Source organism: Rutidosis leptorrhynchoides, chromosome 4 (assembly GCF_046630445.1).
Source record: "Rutidosis leptorrhynchoides isolate AG116_Rl617_1_P2 chromosome 4, CSIRO_AGI_Rlap_v1, whole genome shotgun sequence".
NCBI classification, from domain to species: domain Eukaryota; kingdom Viridiplantae; phylum Streptophyta; class Magnoliopsida; order Asterales; family Asteraceae; genus Rutidosis; species Rutidosis leptorrhynchoides.
Window position 1 is genome coordinate 468,837,428 of NC_092336.1, and position 15,803 is coordinate 468,853,230.

General features: G+C 33.4%; 1 protein-coding gene across 1 annotated transcript; it reads left to right on the forward strand.

The window, feature by feature from the left end:
- Nucleotides 1–13,225: 13,225 nt before the first annotated feature.
- LOC139842269 (uncharacterized) lies at nucleotides 13,226–14,128 on the forward strand. Its single transcript, XM_071832432.1, has 3 exons — nucleotides 13,226–13,346; nucleotides 13,453–13,697; nucleotides 13,742–14,128. Exons 1-3 carry the CDS (start codon nucleotides 13,226–13,228, stop codon nucleotides 14,126–14,128), a joined length of 753 nt encoding a protein of 250 aa, XP_071688533.1.
- Nucleotides 14,129–15,803: the final 1,675 nt, after the last annotated feature.

Genomic DNA, 15,803 nt, shown 5'->3' on the forward strand with positions numbered 1-15,803 from the left:
TACAGATAAGATAATTCGATTACTCGAAGAGTACGAGTGAAGCTATCACGGAAGAGTGAAATGAGTAAATAAAGTTTCGTCATATCTTTTGACGTAGATAGGGTTGATTTCCGGAATTCAAGGGATTTAGAGAAAATCTTCGTAATAAGATTTTATTCTTCGGTAATCAAGGGAATTAGGATCCGCTTTAAATGCGATCATCTGTTTTGATTTCTTTGTCGGATATTTTACTATAAATCCACCCCCGTTGGTTCCTTAAAACTCACACCTTCTATTCTTCCTCCCTCAACTCATACTTTAAAGCATTCATTAATATGCACCATCCAATACTGATTCTTGATATACTCCTAACTTTCATATCTGTCATTCTTCTTTTTCATCTACCACCAGAGGATTTTATTTACTTCTACTATTATCTTGGGGTTATAGTGTTATTAATTTTCATGTGCCTTTACGTGGAAATACGTATTAATATGCACGGTTTGTAATTTATGTGTTGTTGTCGAGCTTTATATTTTCTTTTATATTCAAGAGTTCCATATTTTTGTCTCCTCTTCCCGACTTCAAGTCAAGCGAATAATGGTCCAGAATTCAAAGGTATGGATTTTGAAATGAACATAATTAATGTTATAAGAAGGAAATCGTAATGGCATGATCTTGATTTGGTAAATTACCACAATATCCGAAAAGAAAGAACTATCAAGAAGATATGTTCTTAATATGTTTGGAGATTTGAGTGGAATGTAAGAGTCGTGTAAATGGCACATGATGATGGTACTGTGAATCATCACATTCCTTTAGAAACTCAGCATGACTTACTGTAATATAATCATGTTGATCAAGTGTCATTATATTATACTAACTCATGCTTCAGTTCCCAACACTACTTCAAAAGCATTCATAATTTAAGTTCGAATTTTTCAGAATTTAGAAACTAAAATAGTTCCCTTTTATGATATATCACAAATAACGTGGAGAGATAATTAATATCGAACCAGAATATTTATGAAGATAACTTCAGAAATATTGAGGATATTTATAATGAATGATACGATAATATCTTAGAATTTCTAATATCGATGGATGATAAAGATTATTGTTCGTAAGGGTTTAGAGTAAGGAGCAAGATATTCGCTAAAGACTTCAGCAGGCATTGAATCATTTGGATTCTTTGAAGTCAAACTTATTCTTTGTGATTTGTCCACGGCTTCCTTCATAGTTTCGCATAATCTGCTTTTCAGTACTAAATTTTTCTATTGAGCGTTTCTAACACTACATTCTTTATTATCGACTTTTGGCCATTAAGACCATCTACAACATGCTGCTTCGTCAGCATTTTCAAAGTTAACGGATCTGGGTCATCGGTTATCAAACCGAGGTGGTTTCAGGAGAATTACGTTTTTAGATGATTAAACGCTGATGGTAATATGGTGGAATATAAAAGGTTTTCTGGTAACAATGAATGAACACGCATATATATCAAGGTTATAATAAGGTGGATTTGAATGAAAAGTCGAAGTTGACTTGCTGGAGCTGTGACAAAATTTGGCTACTTTGAAAAGGGATTGTAAAGTCGTTTTTAGTAATAACAACGCCAAAAGAGCTAGCACAGATATGTGTTAAACATTTACTCAGGTTTCGAATGTTTTCGAGTGCATAACTATATGCATCAATCTTTTCTTCCGTAGATGAAGTGCGGTTGGTTCATCCTCTCGATTGAGGTGTTTTCAAAAATCATGAAAGATTTGAACATGGATTAGAATCGTCAAGATTCAAATGAGGTTTAAGATGAAATCAAGTGGCAAACTTGAAGAGATGTTTAGTTTCATATGTTATAATCAATATTTTAATTCATTTTTAATTGTCCAATGTTTGTAGTCCGCAGTTGATAGTCCACAGTTAGCAGTTCAATAATTCATATATATAGTTTATAATATTCAAATTAATTAATACGTATCGTGACCCGTGTACCAGTCTCAGACTCGATCACAACTCAAACTATATATATATTTTGGAATCAACCTCAACCCTGTATAGCTAACTCCAACATTTGCATATAGAGTGCCTATGGTTGTTCCGAAATATATATATAGATGGGTCGATATGATATGTCAAAACCTTGTATACATGTCCCGATATTTAAAGTGCGTAAAATAAATAACAGAAATTAAATGACGATAAATAAAATTGTGAGAATGTAAATTGCGATAATTAAATTGCGATAAATAAAATGTAACCAGTTAGCTATGAACAGTTAGCTAGGAACAGTTAGCGTGAATTCTTAGCAAAATTCTTCTCATAGTTAAATTGTTTGTTTCTAACAAGTTTTATTTTGTCCAATGTTTTCTTCATTATGCCACTTGTTGGATTCTGATAGATCCAAATCCAAATATGAAATTTGAATGGAAATGGTTATTATGTGATTGAACGGATTCGTATCTTTGTGGATGTAAGTAAGATAGTAAATGACTGTTGAATCAGATTTGAAAAGTGTACAGTGCAACTTATTAATGTGAAATCTAAATATTTCTCGGGTATTACCTACCCGTTAAAATATTTTCATGATTAACAGTTTGTACAAAAGAATTTTTAACTACAATCTTTATGAAAATATACATACATGTATATTTTCTCCAGATGTAATCATGGATTTAATGAGTCAATAAGATATTAAACTCATTTGATTTACCGTTAGAACTAGAATACATAATCTCTAAAACATTAGAGATTACATAATTGACGTGTTGGATGAAAATAAATGAGGTAGAATGATACGTAGAATGAAGATAATCGATGTTGAACGATATGTAGAACGATGATCATACTCGAAGTACAAATAGTGATATTGAGGCATGTAATGTTGAGGCTTGTGTTATTGGTGGTAATGGTGCCAATGCTGGTGGTACTGTTGGTGTCGGTGATGCTGCTGGTGCTGGTAAGTTTTGCACCATATTCTCCAACACCACGACTCGAACGCGAAGCTCGTTGACTTCTTCTATTACTCCGGGATGATTGGCGGTCGAAACAAGCGGATGAATAAAGTTTAGAATTGTAGATATTGTGTAATCGTTGCGAGCTATTCTGGAAATGAGGGTGAAAAATGGTGTTTCGGATAGGTTCGTCGGTAAGTGCTTCAGGTTCTTCGCCGAGGGTGAATAAGGTTGATGAAAAGGATCGCATTCTTCGTGTCTCCATTGGTTAAGTCGACTACGATCACATCCCTAATTCATCCAGAATTGAAGATGACAAGCTGGTTGATCCATTACACTGCTTTCAGAGCTCAGGTGAATATCCATGTCGGAATAGCTATCGGAATCTGAGGAATTTGAACTAGTTGCGAGTTTCATCTTGCACGGTCAGATAAAGTATTTTCGATAGGAAATAGATTATAGAATTTAGTTTAGTATGCTTCAATACATAACTTACATATGTATATACAATACCAGAATCCCATAAGTCACGGAGGAATCTTTGGAAGCTGTCGGACAAAGTTTATAGTAACTGATACACTAGGATATAATTTTATCTATACGCTATCTATACAATAAGTGCAGGAAGTCGTGTCTAGACTTGGGAATAATAAGCAGGTAATTTTCCACTAGGAATGATAAACAATACTTATAATATGCAGCTAAGGTCGAAGTCCAGACTCGCTAATGCATCCTAACAACTATCAGTTAGACACACTAATGCAAGACCTGGTTCGCTAGGACCAACGCTCTGATACCAAATTTAACAACCCGTCCTAATCCATCTGGATGAAGTCATCATCATTTGGTCCCATTGCGATGATCGACTCTAAGTAATGTCCTTAAAATGAGCAAATGCACAGCGGAAGACTTAATTCGTACCTGAGAATAAACATGCTTAAAAGTGTCAACCAAAAGGTTGGTGAGTTCATAGGTTTATCGTAACAATCATTTCAATATATTAATAGACCACAAGATTTCATAATCATAAACATAATACACTCGCAAGTGTATGTAAATCATTCTAAGTGGTTGAGCACTTGGTAACCATACTTAACATTTAATCAACGTCGCATATTCCCTTTATTATGAAATCTCCCTACACTGTACAAAGTGTAGTAACAAAACGAAGTACTGTGCAACCGTTGAATACTGGTCGTCCAGTCCGGTTGGGGTTGTCAGGCCCGATAGATCTATCAACAGGATTCGCGTTTACCATACCCATGTAAATAGTAGTTACCAAGCTACAGGGAAGATATGCAGGGTGGTACAACTCAACGTAGAATATATTTTTAAGTACTTGTGTCTATTTCGTAAACATTTATAAAAGCAGCGCATGTATTCTCAGCCCAAAAATATATATTGCAAAAGCAATTAAAAAGGGAGCAAATGAAACTCACCATAATGTATTTTGTAGTAAAAATACATATGACGACATTTAACAAATGTAGGGTTGACCTTGGATTCACGAACCTATATCATTATATATATATTAACACATATATTTGTAATCGAACAATTTTATATATAATTAGTGGTATAATTGCTATCTTAATAAATTATGTGTTTCATTAATAACTTAGATTTATTTATTTTATATACTTTAAATAATTTATAAGTAAAAATATTAATATAGTTTTATTAAGTATATTTTTATATGATTAACTTTTATTGTAGTAATAATAATAATAATAATATAGTTGTATTAATAATAATAATAATAATAATAATAATAATAATAATAATAATAATAATAATAATAATAATAATAATAATAATAATAATAATAATAATAATAATAATAATTGAAATAATACTAAAAGAAAAGAAAAACTACCTTTCTTCTTCAAACAAAAAAAATTCAAAATTTCTAAGTCTCAAATTCGATCGTGCTGCAACTCATGTGGGTTTTTGTGTGTCATACCCCCCATCCACAGAAGTGGACCTTCAGCCCAATAATCTTGTATATGGCCCAATACATTTAGCTCTCGACCCAACAGCTTCTATATAGGAAAAAAATACATGCAGCCAGCTAGGTTCGATCCTGTGACCTCTCGTTCATCACTCCACCTTCCAGACCATCATGCTACTAGTTAACATCTGATATTACGTAAACCTTAAATACCTTTAAATGACAGTGACGGTTTATCATCTTTTATCATAATCAGTACATCATTTCTTCATGATCACGTACGCATATCATCATCATCAACCTCTTCATAGTGGCATCATCATTAAGCCTCGTTCCATCATCATCTTATTTCATTATAATCTTCCTCATAAATCATATCATCTATCTTCAAACATCATTATCGAACACATACATAAACATCGCCATTTTCATGATCATAATACTACCCTAATCATAATCACAACTTAGTCCTAAACATAATTGACTATCACGTAAAAAGAATCATCTAGTTTGAACGCATCATTATCAATCATCCTTTACGGTCCCATCTTCAATAAAATTATTTGACCCAAATAACTAAATAATCAGCCCACTAGATTTAGAGGATTCCAACTTAATCGACTACTAGCTTTTCTAATAGATTAAAGCCTAATTGAAATTGAAGTCACTTATCATTCTATGGAATTTCGTTGAGTAATAAAGGGAGTCGAAAAACAGTCCCAAAAATAATATAAACTATCCATTTTGGTCGACCAAAATGATGAAGTTTGTCCCAACTTTAAGATTGAAATTTCCATATGATAATATAATATGTAATCAATTTGCCACTAGTTAGCCAGTACACCTACGACTTTGTTTTACTCTCCTCTTGATATCATATTACGCCTTTAATAAAGAAGCAAGTGGGGTGCGATTAATTAGGAAAGTAACACCAACACATCTTTAATCATCTTTTAAATAGAAGCAGATGTAGTAATTATTGAGTGGGCATGTGGGTCTTGTATGACAAGGCAATAATATAATGCGAATTTATTAAAAACATGAGTAACCCATCTCAAAAGAAAGTCGACTTTACTACCTATAAAAGAAGGTTTTATTTGTAAGTGGGAATATTAGTATTCAAGGAGAAAAGGAAACGTCCCTTTTTCTTTTCTTTTTAAATCGATGCACCAGATGGTTGTGAGACTAATTGTTTGAAATATATTTCGGCCATAACCGAAAAAGGTATACGCACAAGCATTTTGTATCATTATTTGTAACTATGTTTTGAATATATATTGGTTGTGTGGTGTTTCCTTGGTTTGAAACAGATGTATACGAGCTGCAGTAATATTTGTTTGATGGTTAAGCCGAACAGAAGCAGCAGCTATTCTTTGTTGTTGGTGTTTGATCGAGTTAGAAAAGAAAGAAGAATGCAATTGGGTTGATCGTGTGAGTTAAGGTGATCGATTGTATTTTTGTTGATGGTTGTTCACGAAGAGAGAGGAAAAGATGTGGATGGTTTAAAATGATGGTTTATCGAGCAAGAAAAGGGAAGCAGTAGCATCGAGCGGTTAAACATATTGAGATTTAAATAGATAAAGCGAATAGGATAAACAGAAGTATACCATTGATTTGAAGATGTAATTAACTATAATTAAAGAAGAAAAATCGAATAACTAAAACTAGTGAATATGATCGCTTGGTTTTATCTCACCATTGGGTCGACAGTTTTGCAAATTAGAAACAGGAAGGGAAGAAAAAAAAAAGAGTAGGTTAAACTTTTCTGATTCCATTCGTACCAATCAAGATTTGGAAATTATATAATTAAATTTACATGATTGGGATGCATAACAGAATTTGTAATTCTCTTGTCTATATATAAGTATAACACAGTAGTATATATATATAGCTATATATGTAATGATATGTATATATATAATCGTTATATATATATATATATATATATATATATATATATATATATATATATATATATATATATATATATATATATACGTATTTATGTATCTGATTTTTATATATATAATTATATATACCTGTTTATATACGTACATAGTTCATAAGTTCGATAAACAACAATATATTCACACTTTTAATAATATTATTAATAATTAATAATATTACTAATAATAATAATATTAGTGATAGATAGACTAGTAAAAATATATAACAATATGATAATGATAATTTTTATATTATTTTATATATTTACAAGTAATATTTATATACATATATATATATATATATATATATATATATATATATATATATATATATATATATATATATATATATATATATATATATATATATATATATATATATATATATTTATATCAATAAATTCATGAATATATTTTCCATTACATAGCATTTTATTTTTTTTATTTTACAATATAAATTTGAATAATTGGATTATATAATATTCCAAATTATATTTCAAATTATAAATACCTATTTAAATATATATATTATCTATTTACAAATAGTTGTTCGTGAATCATCGGGAATGGTAAAAGGGCAAATGTATTCATGTAAACTGTTCCAAAGTTTTCGAGACTCAACATTACAGACTTTGCTTATCGTGTCAAAAATATTAAATCGTATTGAGAGTTTGGTTTAAAATTAGTCAAAATTTTTCGGGTCACTACAATCATCATCCAGACAACCTGAAAATGAACCACAGCCAGAAATGCAATATGAGCCACAATATGAACCAGAACCTGAACAGGAACAACAACAAGAACAACAATATCATAATGATCAACACATACCATATTATGATCCGCAACAAGAATATGTTAATGCCTATGTACAATTTTCGATTCATCCAATAATAGAACACCCAACAATTCATGAAGAACAATTGCATCCCAATTTAAGATTTGATCGAAGCTGGAGAGATTACCTGACGTACCAAAGTAACAAATTTAAACTGGTAACGAAAAATGTAGAAGTACCGAGGGTAATCGATTGGGGGCCTTTGGAAAGGGTCCAACTAGCTAACCCAGTTAGGCATCATCTGATCCAAAGGTATGGGAACTCTTCTTTTCTCGATTAGAAATGTTTATTCACCATTCGTAGGCCTGTATATAAGGAATGGTGTGTTGAGATTATGAGTACTATATCACTTGATACGGATGTATTTAGGTTAGACGATAGGAATTTTCTTAGATTTTTACTTGACCGTAGGATGTATAGGATGTCCATGCTGGACATGGCCAGGGATTTACAGATTTATACTCCTGCTGAATTACTACTACCTGATTGTACAAATTTGATTTATCATGGTGAAAGGGTAGATAGGAATTTTGACACTGACGCTGTCTGGAGGCGTATGTCAAATTATAATGTTTTTACGCGGGGAGGAAGACACTCCTATTTAGATATTAACAAAGCAGAGCTTCGTATTATACATAGATTTTTAGCTAATTCGATTATACAAAGAGGTAACAACAAGGAGAAAATGACCTTACACGATATATTTTACCTTAAGTGTATTCGAAACACCAGAAGCTTTGTTAATATCCCCTAATGTGTTGGTTTTTATCTGTCCAAAATGGTGGAAGGAATACAGGACGGGGGAATAATAGGAGGAGATATTTTTGTTACTCTCATTGGAGAGTATTTGGGTGTAGATATGGATCAAGGGGGTCCACTGATGGTGTGTAGGGAACATGTTGAGACTTTTGGATTGCGGGTCTATCAGGGTGCCAAGGTATTAAAGAGTAGACATAATCAGGCAGTACCATATCAGGGCCCTCATCCACAGGTAGAGAGAGGTTCAGATGAGGAAATGGAGGAAGCGGATGACATTAGGGATGTCATTAGGGAGGCTGTTACTGACGTTTACCAGCGTATAGATGAGGTAGAAATGACAAACGAGGCTAGACATAGTCAGTACGAGCAGTGGCACGCCGAGAATGTGTACGAGCATTCCAGGAAACGACAGCATGATAGGTGGCACTATCATCAGCATCAGATCATGAGCCAGCTATCACCTCAGGTACGAAATAACTACATACCGACCCGACCTGCTTACTATCCGCCACACCAGCCCGATATACGACCACCATTTACTCTCTACGACCCCAACCAAGCCTATCAGTACACCTATAACCAACCGTGGAACCCGACTGACGACATGAACTGGAACCCCTATCCAGATTGATATAGTTCCCGTTGGTGATTTTTATCTTTTATTATTTTTATTTACTTATGTTTAAAACATATAATATTGTAATACTTTTATGTAAGTTTTAACATTTTATTATGTTGTACTAATATATCATATTTGATTTGAAAGTGGGATGTTAAGTCCCATTTCAAATTACCATGCATGTTATTATTTGTATGTATGTATATTGTCAATTGTACGCAACAGGGTAAAACAGTGAACTTTCAAAGACTGGCATTAAGTTCAGCAAAAGCTACTAATTTTGACGACAAAACGAAAAACAAATGTGATGTAACAACAAGACGGAATGAACAAATGATGTGCACCATTTATCATTCAACAAACAAAAACCAATATGTTTGGAAACTTTGGTAAATTTAATCATTTTTCTACGCTACTCACCCTCAATAATTTAAATTGCTACTGATTTCTTGCAAATGAGGGCATTGCAAGATCTTAAGTGTAGGAAGGGGTTAAATTCTTTCGGATTTTTAAAATTTAAACACTTGGTTACCATTAAAAATACTAGTAATGCAGTAGTTATATTAGAATCTAGTGCTCTCTGATAATAAAGAACAGCCCTAGTCTTATATACTGACTACCCAATTCTAGTAAATTTTTCAAAAATTTTCAAATAAATGAATTCAAAATTATGTTTATACATATTTATGAACGATAAAACTAGGTGTTAACACCGAAATTATTGTTACCTCTTAAAGGACATAAATTGAGAAACAACCCAAAATGTTAGAATTCATTTAAAATGGAATAGAGGAAAATAAAAAGGCAAAGAAAGGAAAATAAAAGCCAAGTGTGGGAAAAATTTACCAAGTTATTTAGATTATATGTCACATATTTTTGTATAAATAATTGAAGATACTTTTGTTTTGGAAGATATTAATCAGTTTTACCCAGTTTATTGTAATATAAATGAAATTTAAAAGGAAGTTAAGTCTTCCGAGAGAAAAATACACGCGCTTCTTGATTTAGGTCAGAAAGTTGTCGTCCAGACCAGTTGTAGAGTCTACGAAAAACCTTGAAAAGTTTTCTCGAAAATCAGCTGGAAATCCACGGACCTCAGCATCAAACAGGGTCTCCAAGTGGTCAGACTTATCCTAACCATGAGAGGATCTGTCTCGTACAATAGGGGGCACCGTGCAAATTAGCTTATAAGACTAATGAATCAGATCCCCAGAAAGGATAATCTCCTTAAATATCAAAAATCAGCTTTTAAGACTGATATTACTCAATCCTTGAGATTGACCTTAAAGATTGAGAATTCAAACTCATGGAATTCAATGATATCTAAACTCGAGCTTGAACGAGAAAATATTTTGATAAAAATTACAAACTGATTTGTTTTCTGAAAACCCATTTTCAACGCGTTCATTACCATTGAACGTAAGTCACCTGAACCAAATCGGGTGTCAACCGTAAGAACGGTGGTTGCATAGCATGGTCGAAGATAGGACCTTGTGCCAGACCAAAAAATTATAGGGTGATCTTTACTATTGCTCCTACAAAGGATAGTAATTGCATCTGACACGATATAGACCATAATCAAAAGCATGTCACGGGACATTGCCTTAACAGTTGCTTGTTCAACGCTTTTCTTTACAACCGGACAGTAGTTTACCGAAAGGTAATATACGAAGCAAGTATACTGGACGTGTTGCTTTCCTAATACAAGGTTAGCAAGTAGGTGACACAAAACCATAAGTTTTGAGCCAAAATTTTTAAATCTGAAACCCACCAAACCCACAAAAACATTTTTCAAACACCGGTAAAGGGTTATTCCGAAAAACTTGTCTAGGTTAAAATCTAGATTGAATTTTCAAAAAGATCAAATGTTTTCATAAAGATCTAATTTCCTTAAGGATCTAAATTTTCATAGTCATGTGGGACTGTAAACCACAACGTTACTATCATTGTTCATACCGCCGTATTAAAATCACTGATGTACAAAGTGTGAAGAATAAAGAAGTGATTCTAGTAAAGTTATATTCAAGTTCTATATTACTTGAGGACAAGCAATGCTCAAGTGTGGGAATATTTGATAATGCTATAAACGAACATATATTTCATAGCATTATCCTTCAAGAAAGACAAGCTTTTGGTTGCAATTGTTCCATTTACAAGTGATATTCGTTTAAATATTAAAAGGTGAAGATAAAAGACAGATTCGACAATTTGAAGACGCAAATGACCAAAAAGCTAAAAAGTACAAAGTACAATCAAAATGGTTCAAATTATTGATGAGAAACGTCTAGAAATTACAAGAGTATGAGCCGCGAAACGCAAAGTACAAGATATTAAATAGTACGAAAGGACGTTCAAAAATCTGGAACCAGGACCAGAGTCAACTCTCAACGCGTGACGCAACGGAGCTAAAATTACAAGTCAACTATGCACATAAATATAATATAATATATAAATAATTCTTAAAATTATATATATATATTATATATAAATTTAATAAAACCATCGGCAAACTAGCAAACAAGTGCATGTGGTGAGATCCAGCTGGCCATGTGATCGCATGGCCTGGAAGCTTTAAAACCATGCAGTCGCATGGCTTCCTATAGCATGCCACATTCTATAAAAAGCAATGTTTTCTGCCAATTTATATACACATAATTCAATCTCTCACTCTCTACGATATATATATATATATATATATATATATATATATATATATATATATATATATATATATATATATATATATATATATATTATAATTTTAATTTTAATTTACGATTAATAATAATAAGGTTATGTTAGCGAATGTTGTAAGTGTGTAAGTCGAAATTCTGTCCGTGTAACGCTACGCTATTAATACTCATTGTAAGTTATGTTCAACCTTTTTAAATTAATGTCTCGTAGCTAAGTTATTATTATGCTTATTTAAATTGAAGTAATCGTGATGTTGGGCTAAAATATTAAAGACGGGGTAATTGGGCTTTGGACCATAATTGGGGTTTGGACAAAAGATCGACACTTGTAGAAATTGGACTATGGACTATTAATGGGCTTTATATTTGTTTAACTGAATGATAGTTCGTTAATTTAATATAAAGATTTACAATTGGACGTAATTATAAATAACCACATATACTCGATCGGACACGATGGGTGGGATATTTATAAGTACTAATAATCATTCATTTAACCGGACACGGGAATGGATTAATAGTCAATGGACTCATTAAAATAGGGGTGGATTACATGCAAGGACACTTGGTGTAATTGATAATAAAGTATTAAAACCTTATTACAGTTTAAGTCCTCAATTAGTTGGAATATTTGACTTCGGATATAAGAATAAATTGACGAGGACACTCGCACTTTGTATTTATGACTGATGGACTATTATGGACAAAATCCAGATGGACATATCGAATAATCCAGGATAAAGAACAATTAACCCATGGTAATAAATTAAAATCAACACATCGAACATCATGATTACGGAAGTTTAAATAAGCATAATTCCTTTATATTATATCTTATCGTACTTTTAATTATCGTACTTTTTAATTATCGCAATTTTATTTTATCGTCATTTTATTTATCGTACTTTAAATTATCGCACTTTAATTATCGTTATTTACTTTACGCTTTAAATTAAGTTATATTTATTTTTAATAGTTTACATTAGGTTTTAATTGTGAATTAAGACATAAAATCAACAAACCAGTCATTAAACGGTAAAAACCCCCTTTTTATAGTAATAATATTACTTATATATATATATATATATATATATATATATATATATATATATATATATATATATATATATATATATATATATATATATATATATATATATATATATTCATACAAATATAGTTTGAAAATATAGCGTTAAACTTGGCTAGCTCCCCGTGGAACGAACCGGACTTACTAAAAACTACACTACTGTACTATTAGGTACACTGCCTATAAGTGTTGTAGCAAGGTTTAGGTATATCCACTCTATAAATAAATAAATAACTTGTGTAAAATTGTATCGTATTTAATAGTATTTTGCAATAAAAATATAACTATTTCGTATACACCTCTGCACACATCAGTAGCCCATCTGGGGTAAAGGGTAAAAGTGATAAGGGTAATGTTGAAAAGGGTAATGGTAAAGAGGTTTGTGAGCCTTCGAAGGTGATGAAAGCGGTCCCGTACCCGAAAGCTTTAAGGAAGGACAAGTTGGTGGCCCAATACAAGAAATTTGAAGACATGATAAAGAATGTGATGGTCACATTGCCTCTCATCGACATGTTAAAGGGTATGCCAAATTACGGACGTTTTTGTTAAAGACTTAGTCTCCCCAAGGGGAAGATTTCGAGATGATACAACATTCTTCATTGAAGAAGAATGTAACAAAATACTAGCACAAGAACCAAAAATCCCTAAGAAATTGGGTGATCCCGGGAAGTTTGTGTTCCCTTGCAAATTCGGTAATTCTAAGACATTTGATGCCTTAGCCGATTTGGGAGCTAGTATAAATCTCATGCCCCTTTCCCTTTACGAAATACTTGACCTTAGGCCATTGTCACCTTCTAGGATTCGAATTAAGGCCTATAACCATTCCTATGACTCCGCTATGGGATTAGCAGAATATATCGGGTTACCAGTGGTACCTTGACATTCCCGGTGGACTTTGTTATTGTTGACATAAAGGAAGACCTTGAAGTCCTAATGATCCTAGGAAGACCATTCTTAGCCACGGCCGATACAATCATTCTATGCCAACGCAACCAATTGAATATTGGTGTTGGAAATGACCGTATTACAATCAATATTCGGGAAGCTATGAAGCAACCGAGTTCGACCGATGACAAGGATTGCTATGCAATTGAACTAGTTGATGAATATGTTAATGAAGAGTTCGAAAAACTCTTAGGCGTTGACACCACCGGGTTCAACGAATTAGGAGAGAATGGCCAATTTGACCTTGAGGCCGATTTTAAGGAATTGATGAATGTTGACATTGAAAGTGATGAGTTTGTTTGTGAGCAAAAACCGGATGAGTCTTATGAGGCAATTCCCAATGAGGATAGATTTTGAATCAAGTCCTCATGGGAAGAGCCACCGAATCTTGAGTTGAAAGAACTCCCGGAACACCTCGAGTACGCCTATCTTAAAGAAGGTGAAAAATTACCGGTAATCATCTCTTCGAGACTTACCGAAGACCAAAAAGAGAGGAAAATTGCTCTCTTGAAATCTCATCATAAGGCCATCGCGTGGAAGACCACGAACATTCCCGGGATTAACCCGTCCTATTGCAACCATAAAATCCTCATGGAGGAAAATTACAAACCCGTGGTGCAAAGACAAATGAGACTTAACCCAAACATGAGGGAGGTAGTGAAAAAGGAGGTGATTAAGTTGTTAGATGCGGGCCTAATCTACCCGATTTCTGGTTCACCATGGGTGAGTTCGGTCCAAGTGGTCCCAAAGAAAGGTGGGACCACAGTAGTCCTTAATGACCAAAATGAACTCGTCCCAACACGCACCATCACCGGATGGCGGGTGTGCATTGACTACCGGCATCTTAACGACGCTACAAGGAAAGACCACTTCCCTATTCCTTTTATAGACTAAATACTAGAAAGACTAGTGGGCAAAGATTTCTATTGCTTTTTGGATGGTTTGTCGGGATATCACCAAATCCCGATTGACCCTCAAGACCAAGAAAAGACCACTTTCACATGCCCATTTGGCACGTTTTCATATAGAAGAATGCCTTTCGCCTTTTGGGTTGTGTAATGCATACGGAACATTCCAAAGGTGCATGCTTGCTATTTTCTCCGATATGATCGAGGACACCATGGAGGTGTTTATGGACGATTTTTCCGTATTTGGAAATTCATTTGACCATAGTTTGACCAACCTAGACCTAATGTTTACCCGTTGTGAACAAGCCAACCTTGTTCTCAATTGGGAGAAGTGTCACTACATGGTGACCGAAGGGGTGGTTTTGGGTCATAAAGTGTCAAAATTGGGTATTGAAGTCGACAAGTCAAAAGTTTGTGTCATAAAAGATTTACCTCAACCAAAAGATGTCAAAGGAGTCCGAAATTTTTAAGTTCACGCGGGTTTATACCACCGATTCATTAAGGATTTTTCAAAAATAGCAAGACCAATGACCAAATTGCTTGAAAAGGATCAACCTTTTCACTTTGACCAAGAGTGCATTTTTTCTTTCAATTTGTTGAAAGAGAGACTTGTTAACCCACCTATCTTGATTTCCCCCGATTGGGATAAGGAATTCGAGTTGATGACCAATGCAAGTGACTATGCACTCGGGGCGGTGCTCGGTCAAAGAGTTGACAAGCATTTTTGCCCCATATATTATGCGAGTAAGACTTTGACCGGGGCCCAATTAAATTACACCACAACCGAAAAATAATTATTGGCCGTTGTCTTTTCTTTTGATAATTTTAGATCTTATTTGGTTTTGTCAAAAACAATAGTCTTTACGGATCACTCGGCTTTGAAATATTTATTTCAAAAACAAGATTCAAAGCATCGTTTGATCCGGTGGGTCCTTTTGTTACAAGAGTTTGACATGGAAATATGGGATAAAAGTGGGGTCCAAAACGTGGCCGCCGACCACTTATCAAGGTTAAATTTGGAAGAGTCAACAAGTTTTCAGAACGCTCAAAATGAGTCAAACATCCGGGATGATTTCCCGGATGAGCATTTAATGGCAATTGAGGTTAATAGTGAAATTCAGTGG